General features: G+C 38.3%; 1 protein-coding gene across 11 annotated transcripts in view; it reads right to left on the reverse strand.

Moving 5' to 3' along the window:
* Positions 1 to 15,839, reverse strand: part of SVIL (supervillin) — a 137,005-nt gene that overhangs the window by 9,795 nt on the left and 111,371 nt on the right. For all 11 annotated transcript variants that reach the window (XM_080579932.1, XM_080579926.1, XM_080579925.1 and 8 more), the window contains 13 exons: positions 12,620 to 12,767; positions 9,925 to 10,014; positions 9,756 to 9,842; positions 8,547 to 8,724; positions 8,137 to 8,309; positions 6,749 to 6,904; positions 5,844 to 5,980; positions 5,187 to 5,334; positions 4,917 to 5,062; positions 3,771 to 3,946; positions 3,528 to 3,672; positions 2,908 to 3,184; positions 905 to 1,056 (listed from right to left, as the gene is read on the reverse strand). In XM_080579932.1, coding sequence (XP_080436058.1) covers positions 905 to 1,056; positions 2,908 to 3,184; positions 3,528 to 3,672; positions 3,771 to 3,946; positions 4,917 to 5,062; positions 5,187 to 5,334; positions 5,844 to 5,980; positions 6,749 to 6,904; positions 8,137 to 8,309; positions 8,547 to 8,724; positions 9,756 to 9,842; positions 9,925 to 10,014; positions 12,620 to 12,767 — 2,013 coding nt within the window. The remainder of the gene's footprint in view (positions 1 to 904; positions 1,057 to 2,907; positions 3,185 to 3,527; positions 3,673 to 3,770; positions 3,947 to 4,916; positions 5,063 to 5,186; positions 5,335 to 5,843; positions 5,981 to 6,748; positions 6,905 to 8,136; positions 8,310 to 8,546; positions 8,725 to 9,755; positions 9,843 to 9,924; positions 10,015 to 12,619; positions 12,768 to 15,839) is intronic.

Raw genomic sequence — 15,839 nt, forward strand, 5'->3', positions numbered from 1 at the left:
CATATTGCCTAATATTCTTTGAAACTATTATGGACATAACACAGGAACTGAAGTAGGTTTAAAATTTGCTGCAAAACTGGCTTATGTGACAACTGCATATTCTTTGCTTATTAAATTTTATATATAGCTAATCTGCTACAGCCAATCATTAAATCAGCTAGCTTGCACAGCAACCCACACACTGGGCCAAGTGTATTTGTACATCTGCCATGTGAACTACTGGCTTACTAGGCATGTTTGTACTGCTGTTGAAGAATTAATTACAGCTTTATCAAGATACTAACTTTAAATCTCCCATTTTGTGTGCTAGTAACAGTCAAGCCACAGCAACAGTTAGCTCAGGCTAAAGACAAAGCAAGCAAGCCTGTGCTCTGTCTGATCTAAACTGTCTGTATCTGCAGTTGCTAGAATCTCTGAAAACAAGGCAATCTCTGCCATAATTACAGAGGAAACAAATTGAAAATTCGATTTCAATGTATTTTCATGTCTTAGCCCAACAGAGAGAGTGCTTCTGACAGAGTTCAATGAAACAGAGTGCTTCTCCTGCTCTCAGTGCCAGGAAGACAGTCCTGTTACCTGAATATGTACTGGAAGGAAAGGTACAAATTTCTTTCACTGTGCTTCACCTATCCCTAAGTGGGGAGGAGACAAGACTTCTTCAGCCATTCCCAGAAACATCTTCTTTATAAGAGGGATTGGGAAATAGCCATCCATAAAGGAGGCTGATGTGTCTCTGGAAGTTGGACTAAAGCTAAAAGTAATTTTGAGGGCTGGCTATTTGTACCTGCAAGGACACCTTAACAGAAAGAGAGCAGGCAAAAAAGATCACCCACGTTTACTGCCAGTGGCCACTTGGGCGGGCAAATCTTACCAGGACTTCCACCCAGGTCTGCAGGAAACTCACCTGTGCTCCTCTCTCTTCATCAAGCTCCACTGTCATCAGTGCTGATGTCCCTTTCTCACTCACTGTGGAGTGTCTTCCTTGCCAAAAGAAATACACACATTTCTCCTTTCCAACAGCCCTTACTTGTTGCTCTCCTTTTTGCCTGCTTCCAACTGCAAAACAGAAAGCACATGCTGAAGAAAGAACACTGGCTATAAATTTAAATAACACGTGGTTTAATCTCATCTGCCAGCTCAGCACTATCCCAGCCAGAACAGGAAAGATAAAATGTCCAATTGGAGGAACATTAGGTCACCAAGCCAGTATAGTGTGCCCTTGTGCAAAGCTGGTATTGTCTCTTCAGGTGGAGGTAAGCCCATGTGGGCCAAAAAGAGCATTAAGGAAGAACTGGTAGTATCTGGAGAAAAATAACTGACAATCACTTAAGCAAATTAGCCTGTGAAATGGTATGTCCCGTCATGTTACCAGAAGAGTGCATTATGGCTCATTTTCCACATTACACACTGTTCTTTGGCAGCAGACAAAGTAGCTGGCTGCTGAGTGATACTGGAAACAGCAACAGTTGACAAAGATACAGGTATAAAAGAAAAATCTTTCTTGGTAGAAAACCTACAGAACAAAAGAACACCAAAGCAGGATTTTGCAGTTGTAAAAAAAGTTAGGATCGGGTAAGCTTCTCCCCTGTTCCCCTCCCTCTCCTTTTACAATTAACTCAATATTTCATGTTGGTTTGGAAACAGGGTTAGCAGCAACATTTTTTTAGAGGAACGTTATTTAGTTGTTATAATAAGCAAACAATGTCTAGAGTAAGTGAAGTTCAACAATAAAAACAGTTATAGAATATTTTACTCTTTCCAGTGAATACTACATAAACAGATATAATTAACTGAAGATTTTCAAAACCAAGGAGCTTTCAGCCAGATTCCTAAAAAAACATTAAAACTTCAGCAGTGCTGACCAGCATCCAACTGAAATACTTAGGAGAGAGCATCCTGTTTTTTTTCAAGTTGAGAATATTCAAACTACTAGTCACATCTAAAATATATGGTTTCACTGTGAACTGTACGTCCAAGCCCATAAAAGTACAGACTCTTACATAAAAATGTATTCTTTTTTGGAGTGATGGAATATGTTTTCATCCATTTGCAATAAAAATCTGTTTACAGTTCAGTATTAGTGTTACCCACTTCTCCTAAGGCTTACAAGCTATGGTATTTTTCTTGGATTCACAGTATCTGAACTCAACGATCCTGAATAAGACCTACATTTTTTGGCTAAAAGCCTGAAGCTGTATAGCTGTTTTACTCCTTTGAACCAATTTTGATATTTTCCTACTTGGAGCAATCATTTTTTAGGCTATTTCTATTTTACTTACCACAAAAGCCACTTCTTATTTTAGTGCCAGAAGGGAGACTTCCAATGAGCATACCGAGCTGACTGACTCTCAACATTTACCTGCTGCTCTCAGGCATTTTGTCAGGACACAGTCAAAATTTTCCACTTGCGACTGAAACCCATAGCAAAGGGTTTCCAGAAACAGCAAAAAGGACAGCAAGGGCAATGAGTTGGTATGGGCTTTTCCTGTCATTGTTACTGTTCTCCATTACCCAGCAAAGACTTTCCTTGTTGCTAAGCCTACCTCTCTTGTAAGACATTCAGCCCTCTGTCATTAGCCCAGCTGCCTAATTATTTTGGTGTTAAGCTGTGGGCACAATTCTGGCTTAATGAGCTGTCTTGTGAACATGTACAACACCACCGTCTGGTAAAAGCAGAGATGGACAGTATTACATTTGACGTATGAAAAATAACTACACTTTTCTATTTTTTCCCTTAAAAATAAAAGTTCTACTACTTAACAGCCTAGGAAGGCTATATTAGCATTTCTAATCTTTGAAACATTTTCACATACAAGTAAGTCTAGGTCTCAATCTTGCCACCAACGGCAGCAGTTTTAGCTGCACTTATCCATGTTTCAGCAGGATGAAATGCAATTGTTCACTAACCTGTAGTGCTCACCATGTACTTCCACTTCACAACATACGTGTCTCCCTCATGGAATTGTCCTATGCTTTGTTTAGGCAGTCTACTATAATCGAATTCGAGGATGTGCCAGACATCCACAGATGCAGTGATAATTTCAAACTGCCTTCCATCTTCTCCTTCTACAAGTCCATAGCCCCGGCCAATATTCATTCCATCTAAGACCGTGCCTACAGTAGTCTGGGGCACAGCTACCATTAGCATGACATCGTATGGTTTAGTCTCAGATCTGGATTCTTCCTGTGAGAAAACACAGAACAGATTTCTTTGAGCATAGCTTTTTTTTTTTTTCCCCCTTACCCCACAGTTCCACCCAAACAGTTTGACTCCTGCATATTTCAGTACTTTGATATATTGTCATCACTTGATGCCTTGTCAAAACCACCTTGCCAGTCTTAACTGAATTGCTCAGCACTAATAAAAAGCAACTCTGTGGCTTCACTATAGGTGGTGATGCTCTGACCTCAGGTCAAAGCCAGCAAGATAAAAAGAAGTGCTCTGAATCCTTAAGAACAAGCTTCCCTGGCTTCCATCCCAGCTAGGCCATCTAGTTTGAAATACCTATCATGCTTATTAAATGCACCTTCTGGTGTAGGGATTCACTAGAATTCTTCTCATTGAGTTTCTTCAGCTCTGTCCAATCAAGAAACTTTTCTTTGAACAGTATGGTCTCATTATGTTCTGTGAGTCTGCCAAACACAGCCCAGTCTGGACGTCCTTGTCCCTTTCTGTACAAGGGAATAAAAGAAATAGAATCAAATAAAACACTGTGAAATAAGGGCAAAAAATCTATGTTTCTGCAAAGATTAAACTTGAGTTTTGGTACCTGGGTATGATGGGATTGCATTCTCCTGGGTCCAGAGGATTTATGTCACAGTTTGAGTAGTCAAAGGTGCCATTCCACAAGTGTTTTGCCAACTGGAATGCCACTTTTCTTTGTGCTAAAGTAACTTCCTTTCCATGCCACACATACACTTCACTGCCAAAATCAAACACCAGCACCTAAAAAACAAACCAAACCAAAACCAAACCAAAAAAACAATTTAGTAACATACAGTTAGGTTAGCTGATGCTCTGTTCCTCCAGTTTCCTGATGCTGCAAGCTGACAGTGTGTCCAACACAAACTCCTCCGAATATCTGCATTTCTGCAGTAACAGTAACAGTGCTAGCACTATAATGAAAGTAAGGCCAGGGCAGTGGTCTGCACCATGATGGCTAGTTGTTGCTGATACTAGAATCATAGAATATCCTGAGTTGGAAGGGACCCACAAGGCTCATCGAGTCCAATTCCTGGGTCTGCACAGGACCACCCAAAAAGACGACTAAAGTAAATACTGGGGATGCTGTGAGGTGTGTCATTAGGTGATAGCTAAGTCACTAGCAGACTAGAGAGCTCTGACTACTCAAAAACTGATTCTGCTGCATGACTGAATGCTGTCCAACTACAGCAAGCTTCTCTGAGGTGTAGACCTGTACTTCATCCCAGAACAGGAAGGCTGACAGAACATACAGCCTGGGTAACTGGCTCAGCAAACAGGCTGCAACTTGAATGTGTTCAATAAAGTACATCATGCCTTTATTTCAGAAATCTGCTCTAATCTGCACTTAGAGGAGTGAAATGGTTCTTTGAAAGAAAAAAGGCTACTAAGGATATAAATAAAAATGCTTGAAATGGGAAACAGTTTTTTATTTTTTGTTTTTCTGAAGTACTTCTTGTTTCTACTTCATGATTTTGGAGTGTTAGAAGCCACCATTGGCAAAAAGATTTACACTTCCTAAAATAGTATTTCACTTTAAATATAACACGCTTAAATTTCTTGAGACCTGCAGCACACTCTATGCAGCAACATGTTCAGAAACACAGAAGAACCAATTTTCATGTGAGCCTTTCCATGAGCATTTGCAGTTACTGAAAGTCTTATCAGCTGTATGTTCCTGCACTTACCACAGGAGCAGTAAGTGGCACGATACCTCTTTTGGTTGTAGCAGGGTACATTTTGGCATCTTTCCCCAGTAGTCATCCTCAGGAATGAGTTTATCCTCTACGAGGCGGTAAATGCAATTTGTTTCTATTATGGCAGCTTCATACATTTCATCTTCTTCAGGACTTCCAGCGGCTTAAGGAAAGGATTGTCAAACACAATTGGATGTTAATTTTTTGTTATTTTGTTTTTAGACAGAACCAACTCAACTATTTTATTGTGGTAAAACAGCAGATATTGTAACCATAAGAATGCTTACACTGGTAATTTGTCTGGCCACCAAGGAGTTTCCAGAAGTCTTTGGCTGCATGGGTATGGGTATTTATTCCTTCTTCAATAGTCTGTATATAAGAAGCTCTACAGCCAAGTTCCCTCTTTGTTTGAATTAAAGTTGCAAGTTCTGAAGCCTAGGAGATTAAGAGTTATCTGAACAGGATTGCATAAGCCTTTGGAACATTCATGCATATGGCATTCAAAGAGAAGGCAAAAGTAGATAATATATAATACATGAAATAGCAGTAGAAGTAGTTATTATTTATTGCCCTAAATAAACAGACACTAGAGAAAAAGTTACAGAAATACATTCATTCTTTCATTTGCCTTAAAACAAGACTTGATCTTAACGAACATGGGAATAAAAGGACATCCTGCAATTCAGACTATTTTTTGTTTGTGTGCAAATTCATTTCCTGAGGATATCCTCTTTTTTCTTGCAGCTTTGCAACCTACACACTCCTATGTCAGCTTTCATTCCATGCACAGGCTAAAACATGTTTACGGGAAACCTGCATATCTACCTGACTTTGTAACACACAAATTTATTGAGACAACTGGCACCACGGCTCAGTTACATCAAAGAGATGTATGCTGTGATAGTTCTAAAAATAAATAGTAAAAAAAATGAACTAGTACTTACCTTTGCTTTTTCTATGACATTTGCAAACTCTCCTACCCACAAGAAACAGAGATGTGGAGTTAACAGCAGGAAACAGTCTCCACTGTTCAGTGATGAGGCCCTTGGTTCAACTAATCTTGTTTGAACATGTCTTCTTCCTAAAGATAAAACAAAGTGAATTATATTCCTATGAATAATGCCATCAAATGCCAAAGTCTAATTGTTCTGAATGAAAGACAAACACTCCTGGCACATTTAGCAAACTATATGAAAAAGGACTGTTAAAAAAGAAGAATTAAAAGAACATTATGGTGGAAGAAGGGTTTACTCATAGGAAGCAAAATTTGTTGCCTCCTATCAGCTAATAGTTCTATTATTTCCTGTTCTTGCTTTAACAACTTTATGCCCTTCTGGAAAGAAATCAGTTGTAAATGGCAGAGGAGCAGCCAAATTCTAAAATCATTTACATATGCTTAAGTGAAGGTATGAGACAGTTTCAGAAGTCAGTAAAAAGTTTTAAGGATTTTACTTTGCCAAAAAAACTAGCTATTATTTTGCAGAATCAGACACATTGCTATGTCATGTTAAAGGAAGTGGAGCAAAAACATTTTCAGTTCACCTCCAAATTACACAATGTTAGAAAAATGGAACAGTTCAACAATTTCCACGGGAGATAGCTGTAATTCCTGAAACATTCTGTTTTCTCCTTAGAAAACATACACCAGTAATGAAAATGCAAACCTATTTCTAAGGTTTTGCATTTGTCACACAGTTTTCACTTAGTGTGAAAAGCTAAAAGCTTTTGTGCATAAATCTTGACCTGGAGATCTCTCCTAGAGCAAACTAAGCATTCAATTGTGATGGCAACTCCCACATAGTGCAATCAGCCCAGAACGTACAGAAAGTAAAATACAGCTCTAGCATACCTTTAATTTGCAGCAGCATTAGCTTCTTGTATGGCACAGCACTGTTGTTAGAATTTTGCTCTGTTAGATTAACACTCCGCAGGCTAACGTTGCTGAAGTTCTCCTTGCTTGCCAAGCCAGCAAGTGCTACTTCTGAGAAATTTGAGTTTGTAGACACTTGCACATAAAAAAAAAAAGTTGGAGAAAAAACATACAAAAAAGACAAAATTATATTCAAAATAGTTTTGGTTGCTGTATTACAAAAAATATTTTCCTCAAATATTTCCAGGTTTCCCCTCCACAATAGCAACAGTAAAAAACAGGTTGAACTTATATTAACTGCTACCCTCAAAGCTTTGTGGGTTTAGTAGTACCTAAGTCTCCAGATACCATCCAAAACTAAACTGTCAGTGTCAGAATTATGATCTTTGGCAGAAATACTAACTTCCGTAGGAAACATGACTTATCCAATGTTTTGCGAAGTACTGTGTAGATCTTCAATGCCATATACGTGATTAATGATGAGAGAGACCCAAGTAGCCAAAGCTAATGAACTCAAATTCACTTCAAATTTGTCTCAGCTAGTGTGATGCAACAGCCATTTATATTTCAAAGAACTAGTCATGTTTTACTGTAAACTTAAAGCCTTAAATTCTGGGCTGCTTTTGCTTATTTCACAACCAAAGACAAAGCAGTTTATGAATTTATAATTCAGGGAAATGCTTCTCATCAAATTGCAATAAAGTATTAGACATATAATTAGTGTTTCATCAATACAGGCAAATTTTAGAAATGATCTCCCTTTATTCAAATTTAATGAAGAAAACTTGGACCCCAAATTTTAAAAGTGGCTTGACAAACCTTTGATAAATTTTTATAGTATCATCTCATGCTGTCAGTCTGGTTCTCAGGACAGAGCAATGTCACAAGCAAAACACGAAGACCTGCTACAGAGCACAGATCCTTTATGGAAATTAACCTTTGGGAGTCAAGAAGGCTAGTTCCAGTCTGAGAGAATACAAGGACCCAAAATTGAGGCTAGTATACTTGAACAAAAATTTACCTATTCTTTCCAGCTCCCCCTAACCCTCACAGCATAATATTTTGCTAGATTTGCTTTGCTTGGTCTCCTGCCCTCACCCTGCAAGTGTAACAATGGTACCTCTGCACAAGGTGACTGCTAAAAATAAATAAATATGCACAAGAGGAGGCTGCAGGTAGCTTTCCCTAAGGAAATAAAACATGCCCTTTTCTCCAGACCTCCTAGGCCAACCTACATTTGACCTTATACCTCAAGTAATTTATGGTCTCTTGGAGAATATGTTTTATTCCTTCTATATTTTTTCTTTGTTTTGTTTTTAATTAAATTAGCATGACAGTGGCTTGTACAAACCATCCTGTTAGCTTACTTTTTTCTACTTTCATTCGCTTTGACTCCATGAAGGCAACATTCAGTCTTTGTTCAGTGTACTCATGAAGTATATCTTCTCTTGCTGCCAGCATTTTCAGGGGATTTCTTGAAGACTGAACTCTGCGCATAGGCCTCACTGCACGTTTGTGCTCTGCTACAGAAGATATTAACCTGAAAAACAGTGTTTAAAATCATTAGTTGAGTTTAAGTTGCTAGACAGAAGCATCTAATGACAGGATAATCAGTTTACCGATCCAGACCAAAGGGTGTTTTCAAAAATATGCAGAAGAAACGGACATGCCCAGTAGTAACATATCTACTACAATATCTACTAAAATATCTTAAAGCTGAATTTGAGACCACCACCCCTATATCTGCTTTCAAAACAATGAAAATAATAAATCTTACTTCGGTGCATAGGGATCAAAGATGGCATCAAAGTCTTCATCAAAGTCCAAAGGCACTGAGGAGGAAGGGAAATCCACATGGCGATAAAATTTGGAAAATGTTTCATCATCATCCAGCTTCATCACCTCTTTCACAGATTTTCCTGTAACTGTCAGTACTGTCTCTGGCATCCCAGCAACTACAGGAAAAGAACCCACGCATTAAATAATTGAATTAGAGTTTCTAACTGTAGAAGAGGTTAACATGGTCATTGTGGTTTTGTTTTGGTTTGGTTTTCTTTGATTGATGGAATTTAAGGGAAACATGGTAGAAATGTCTGTAGGAAAAGAAATGATAAAGTGGGACTGTAAGTGCTACTGATATGCAAAGATCTTTGTTACAAAATGGTTGAAAAAATGGCTAAATACAAAGATAGGTGCTATCAAAAAATAGTTGTTTTGGTAGGATGTTATATGCATTTTATGGTCTTGTGTATTCCATGGTGCCTCTGACCAAATAAATCCTTCCCTTGAAAAGATCTACTAAAGCTACAAGTGGAAAGTCACTACTTGAGATTAGTTAGTATAGTGCAATCATTATACAATGCTAGTGCCTCTGCTGCTGAAATGTGAATACATTTATTTTCAGTATTTGACACAATTCACAAAAGAATTTTTGTCGTACAACATGGAAGACCGACGTATGAGATGGAAACAGCTAGAGGACTCTAGACAGCTTCATATATGGCCAACAAATTGTTCAAGGAAGCTGTATGAGCTGCTACAGAAAATCAATTTTCAAAAATCAGGAAGGTGGATGAATTGTGCTTGGGAGCAGCTTAGTGTCATATCTTCAATTTAGTTAAGTTTAAAAAACATTTAAAGCTGTTTCATGGTATATGTTCAACGCGGTTCAGAGTGTCTTGAGTGTGTAGGTTTCAGAAATTTTGTTCTCAAGAAGAATGTGTACATCGTATGTGGAGAAAAAAGAAAGTTGCATTTTTTTGCATTTGTGATTTATTCTGTTGTATACGTGTAAAGCAATAGCTTTTTTTTTTTTTGGTAAAATTTAGCTAAGACTGAATCAGGAAAACAAGCTGTATAATCAGAAAGTATCGTCTGAACAAAGCAATATTCAGCTTCTGTTACCAGATATTTTAACTTAGAAGTACTTCAAGTGATTTAGTGAAGTCTGAGTGAATACATTGCCTTCTTTGGTAATTGTACTGACCTTTGTTATTCAGCCTTCCCAAGAACGACTCCAGCTTGTCGAGCTTCATATCGGATTCCAATTGCATATCAGGCCTGGCTTCAATTTCTAAGCAAAACAGAAAGTAAAACTGGTTAAGTCAAGGGAAGTAAAAAAGCCTGAACTTATTTCAGCCATTTTTGTTCCTTACCTTCTAAGGGCTTTGTCACTGGAGTGGTAGACTTCTGCCTGTTACTGAAAGGGGATGCTACTGGCGTTAGTGCACTTGGAGAAGCCAGGCCTGCATAACAACAGAGAACAAAAGAAACACAGTCTCATGTCAGACCACATCTGAACAATAAGAGAGCAAGCTATATAGGGAAAAGAAATGAGCCTTGCCATTTCCTACAGTCCCTTATACTACCCCAGCCTGCACAACTGTTTTATCAGTGATGTTGGGAGTGTGCTGCCCTGCCCATTCCTTAAATCAACAGCAATCTCAGAAACTGCCCCATTCACAAGAACAAAGCTTTGTTTCCAAGTGTCACTTGGTTTACATTTTGGACTCGAGTTCTACCCAGGCCACATGCTAGGAACATGCAACCATTCTGAACAAAAAGATACAAAAAAAAGAGCAAGGAAATTACCCAGACCTTGGTGCTGTCTCCCCTACCTGGACCCTTTTTTAACCAAAATTTTTTTAACAAACATAGCAGGATGCATCTGACCTGTGAATACAGTCCCTGGATTAAGCAGTAATTCTTGCACACAGCTGTTTTTGTGTGTGTGTGCTTTTGTTTTGTTTTGTTGTCTAAGAGCACATGGAAGCACAAAAGTAGAAATGGAAGAATCCCCACCATATACAGCAAAATTGTTGAATTTGTACTCTTCTCCCTCCTCAGTTACTATCGTGAAGCAATTCATTTTCGACTCAGTAGATAAAAATCAAAGGACATTTTTGTTCTTTTGATACGAATCTGTTGCTCTAGTTAAACAAATTGTGCTCTATGGATTTAGTGCTTTTGATTAGGTGGAAAAGCATACTGTAGTGAAGATTATATCTATTAACCACTGTTGCCTAGGTTTTCAGTGAGGGAGGAAAATGATATTTAAGCCTCTAATAGCTGTTCTCCACTTAACCGTAGCTTACTGATTACTGAGTCACATCAGTTTAAGTCATTAGTTATTTTGATCAGATAAACCAATGCTGTGCTGAGAGAAACTACACTAACCATGTTTCCACCATTTTTACTGCAAGTCCTAGAAAGTCGTAATTGCCAAACACCAGCACAGATTTAAAATATAATCAAGTAGTTTTTCCACAAACACATTTTTCCCTGTTACCTAAGAGACTCAATTATTCATCAGGTTTTAAGTCAACTGGTAAAGCTTTCAACAAGATGTATTTGAGAGGACACAGCTTTTAAGCAGCTCTCCCAGGACTTAATCCACAAGACCACAAGGAGATCTGCTTCAGATGTTAGTCAAGAATCACCTTCCGAGTAGGACTGAAAAATTTTAAGCTGTAAGAAGCAATTAAAATATAGCATCTGTGCACCCGTATGTAACAAGGATTTAATTTTGCATTGCTTTCTCATCATCCCTTAAATTAAAAACCTATCATGATAATTTCTTCTTCTAGGCAACAAAAATAGCACACATCTGCATAAAATCCCACTCGGGCTACTTTTATTGATGTCACTGTCACTGGATTACCTTGTTTCTCCACAAGACTGATCACAGTACCTAAATAGATCCTTTCAGGATATTTGTCTTTTCCTATTAAGAACAAATGCTATCACCTTCTCTTCCTTTTGAAAGATCAACGTATTTGGCAAAATATTTCATCCAGCAGTCTGTGGGCAACCGATCACATTTTATTGGTGACCCTCCAAAACAGGTTAGTCTTGAAACACTGACCACTAGCATTTCTTGCAGCAAAACAATGTAAGCAGGAGCTAAAGTACACTGCTAATAGATGCAATTGACAGTATCATCTATCTGTCGTATCTGTAAACAGAGTATGTTCTAGATTGCAAATAGATTTACTCCCTGTTGCAATACTGCTTTCACTCCACAATGAGTTTCTTGGGTGGTTGTCATAAAACTCAGGGTTCATTTTTGTTGCGTTTAACAACCAGTTCCTTGTCACAGAGCAAACTTTAGTATTCTCTAGTTACAAGAGATCAGTCTAGGTACCTTCTTCCAAAACTATCATCTTCCCAGACCCACTGCATGAACAGCTGTATTCTACCATGGACAACCTTCACATATTTCTCTCCACTTCAGGAGAATAATTGCATCTGGAAACAGTGATGGGCTGAATTCAAGAGATCCCAAAAATGTCAGCATTGCTCCCATGTCATTTCTACTCCCTGGTTCTACGCAGAAATCTGTTCAGTGATTTCTTGAGCCAAACACAACACTTAAGTTGTCGTCCAAAACAGCATCCATAAAAATAACACGTTTGCTAAATATTCCCAGAGATCCTATGAGTGGGGCAGGTGCCAGCAACAGCAATGGCTAGATTTCACAACTTTTCTCTAGAAACTGCACCTGGGTTTTCAAATGAGAAATAAATAAGAAAGAATAATCCAACTGTGCCCTCTGGATTGTATTCGAAGGAAAAACGAAACATATGAACATTGAAGTGATTGATGATCACCAGTCAAGACAGATCCCAGTAACGACTGGATGGTAGTGCAGTAGTGCAGAAAAACATGGATCAATACCAACAGCCACAAGAAGCTAGAGAGAACAGCCTTATGGTGTGATATTTGGTTGAATATAAACAGTCTTCCTCTTGCTAAACATGGATACTGTTTCTGCTTAGCTTTAGCCTGACTTTATTTTGACTAGACAGATAAGCAGTGGCTTGTTTATATTGGGATCATTTCATCACTGACCTTTTTTAACCATTCGGCCAGCTACAGTGAACTGCGTGGAGTCATTGGCTGCTCCTTTACCCTTGGATTTCCAGGCTTCTTCTCGAGCTGTAATCAGGTGTTTTCTTTCTTCAATGGTCATTTGACTCTCCTGATTATCTGCTAGCCTCTGATTTTCAAGGGGGAAGAGAGAAAGAGATGTTTAACAATAAGTAAGCCGACCAGAATACAGCAAAGTACTGGGTGAACATTTCAAACACCAGCTGTAGAGGCAAGAGAACGGGATTAACAAGCTACTAAAGTAAAGTCACAGGCAGAGCTTAGTGACCCTGGCCCTTACAAGCCTCATTGCTTTGCTTCCTCATTAGACTGTGAAGATAAAGTTTTGGTCTATGTTCTTTGACCTTTTCTTGAAACTACCAGCCAAGGCAAATGGCATCCCTCTAAGCAAAACAAACCATTTGCTCTGGATGTGATATAATTTTCCAGACCTTGTTCTCTTGAAATGTGACTTGCTGCACTACTGAGATCACTAATCTGACTTTCAGCAAATGTTTTCCAGTGTGCAAATTTGCAGGTGGCACAGGGAATAACAACTAAGAAGTGGAACCTCAGTTTGTCATTTCTGAATCACTCTCTTACTGCAACTTAATTTTCCAGGCAGGATTAGCTGCCTTATCTCTCCAGAGGCTGCTCACTTTAGGTCCTAGGTCAGTTTGCTCTTCTGAATATTTTTCCAATGACTGTGATCATTTCCTCCCTCACCTTTTTTTATGGGTCACCCTCAGCTTTTCTTGCTTTCTTTACAGAGTAGCACCCAACAGCTTGAGCGATTAGAAGCAGCTAGGAGCATTAAGCATCTTAGTGCCCTCCTAACACAAAGGATTGATGAAGGTACATTAAATAGGAAGGAATTTACATACTCAGCTGTAGCTAGGTTAGGCCACGGAAACATTGCTTCAATGCACTTTGCTTAAGAAAGTAGCAACGTTTCAGGGATTATATGGCATAGAAATCATTCTAGTCCATGGGGCTGTCAGCTCTAGAATTACTTCCAAGTTGTGTGCTATTTGACATTTTTTTTCATAACTTAACTGCTAGATTTGAAAAGCCACATGAAAATGTAAAGCTTTAGCAAAGCACTAGCTCATACAACTACAGAAGAATTGAAATGAAAAAGAACCCAAAAGCTTGTGAACGTGAAGTAAACACTCTTCTTCGTGTCAAGATACAAGGAAGGGATATAAACCCAGATATTTATTTATTTTCCTTAAATCAACAGCACTGAAGAAATCGATCCAAGGTTAACACTGTAAATAAAACTATACAAGAACTGTTGTGACTACAGGGGGCACAGAGAAATAGAGGCTTTCTTATGGCTTTCAGCATGTACCATGGGCAGCATCCATCAGGCATAAGAGTAAAGACAAGCCAAGAAGTGGCTTGTACAAGGACTAGAACATGCAGGCCTCCCACTCCTCCCTCTAGTTCCATGTACATTTACAGCCTTCTGCAGTAATGTTTGCACCCAATTTATCAGGAAAGACAGTTGGGCAGCCAGACACTATGCCAATCGTGTTAATCAGGATAAAACACTCAGAATTTTCCCTAGAATTCCAAAATGTTCAATAGAAATATCAAAATGCAAGTCTATTCAAGTAACGCTTCCTCTTCTGTAAAAGGCTCTGAATACTTTAAATGAAAACACTGAAAGCAACCCCTATTTGTTTTCCTCAATCTCCACTCATTCCAATGTTGGAAGCACAGCCACCTCTGGGATGAGCAGCTGGCAGAAAAAATCATAGCAACGCATTACAGGAGATCTGGTGAGGAAATTAATGAACACCCTCCAATGAAACCACAAGTGAAATTTGAAACACAAAACAAATATTTTTAATTTAGCAAGGATGCTGTCTTTGATTACAATATGAAAGGAAGTGGCAAGAAGATGTAATATGGGTTCTTTTATATGCTGGTGAGTTTTGTTTGTTTGTTTTCTCTCTCAAGTGATAGGGGGCTTAATTTCACGTTTTCCTTCCAGAGAATACATGAAGAATGTGCAGAGCTACTGGAAATTCTGAAGGCACAGATCTGGAATGTGTCTGCATTAATCCCTGCACACATAAATTTTAAGAAAGGTCATGAGTAAATCTGGAGCAGTGTCAAAGAACAAAAGAGAGTAAGTAGCTCTCTCACAGCATAAACAAACTTCTTCTTAATGGAAGATTTAAAGCTGCTCCATTGGGCAGAACATCCTCGAGTTCCTAAAAATCAGACTGGATGCGTATATCACAAAACCTGAAGCAATTTCATATCAGATCTCTTCCTAATGCACAAAGGCTCCCACCTTCCCCTATTAATGAACAAATGAACTTAAAAAATGATGAGCTGAATAGAAAGCAAGCAATCCCTAACCCATATAACTCGCCATAACAGTCCTGGTGAAAAACAAAAGCATATGCTGTACTTAAAAGAAAGAACTATTTTCTATAGCTAGAAAACTAGTATGAGCCAAGGCAATTGTCAGTAAAAATTTCATAACAAATACCCTTGGTAATTGGGAGTAGTTTAAATAGCTTGCACAATTACCAAAGGGCAGCATTTCTGGAGGAATGAGCTGGCTAAAGCCCATTCTGCTCGGGGGAAGATGTTGTGAGAAACATAAGCCTTGCCAGTCTTCAAAGTGCAAATTTTATTTCCAAATAGGAAACAAACAAAAAAAAAGAAGAAGAAAGATATAAAATAAATAAAAATCTCAAATTCATACCTGTGACCTTTTGATAAAGGATGCTGGAGACCCCAGTAAAAAAAAATAAAATAAGGAATTATTTTAGAGTATCAGGAATAAGTTAAAGCTTTGAAAGACAACAGATCTAATGCTGCTTTTCCCATTAAACAAAACAAGTACTTATATACAAGGAAACATTCTAATTTGTAGTGAAAAATACGTCTATGTTTTCACTGATATCTCTTGTTACAGAGAAATGATAGAATCTTAAAATCAAGTTAAATACTGAAAGGGTCAGAAGAATTGGCATCCAGCAACATGGAATAACAGGAATAGGAGATGCCCCAAACAAAAGCACCGATTAAAAAACAACACTAAACCAAACCAAAAAAAAAACCTTTGAAAATGGGAAATGGCGTAGGATTGATAAAAGCTAAGATGGGAATAATCTTTAGCAGAAGAACTGAAGCGTGTAAGTACAGGTCACATAAGTTGTGTTTCTTTCCAGACAAT

Source organism: Anser brachyrhynchus (genome assembly GCF_964034855.1).
Source record: "Anser brachyrhynchus genome assembly, chromosome: 2".
Taxonomy (NCBI): Eukaryota; Metazoa; Chordata; class Aves; order Anseriformes; family Anatidae; genus Anser; species Anser brachyrhynchus.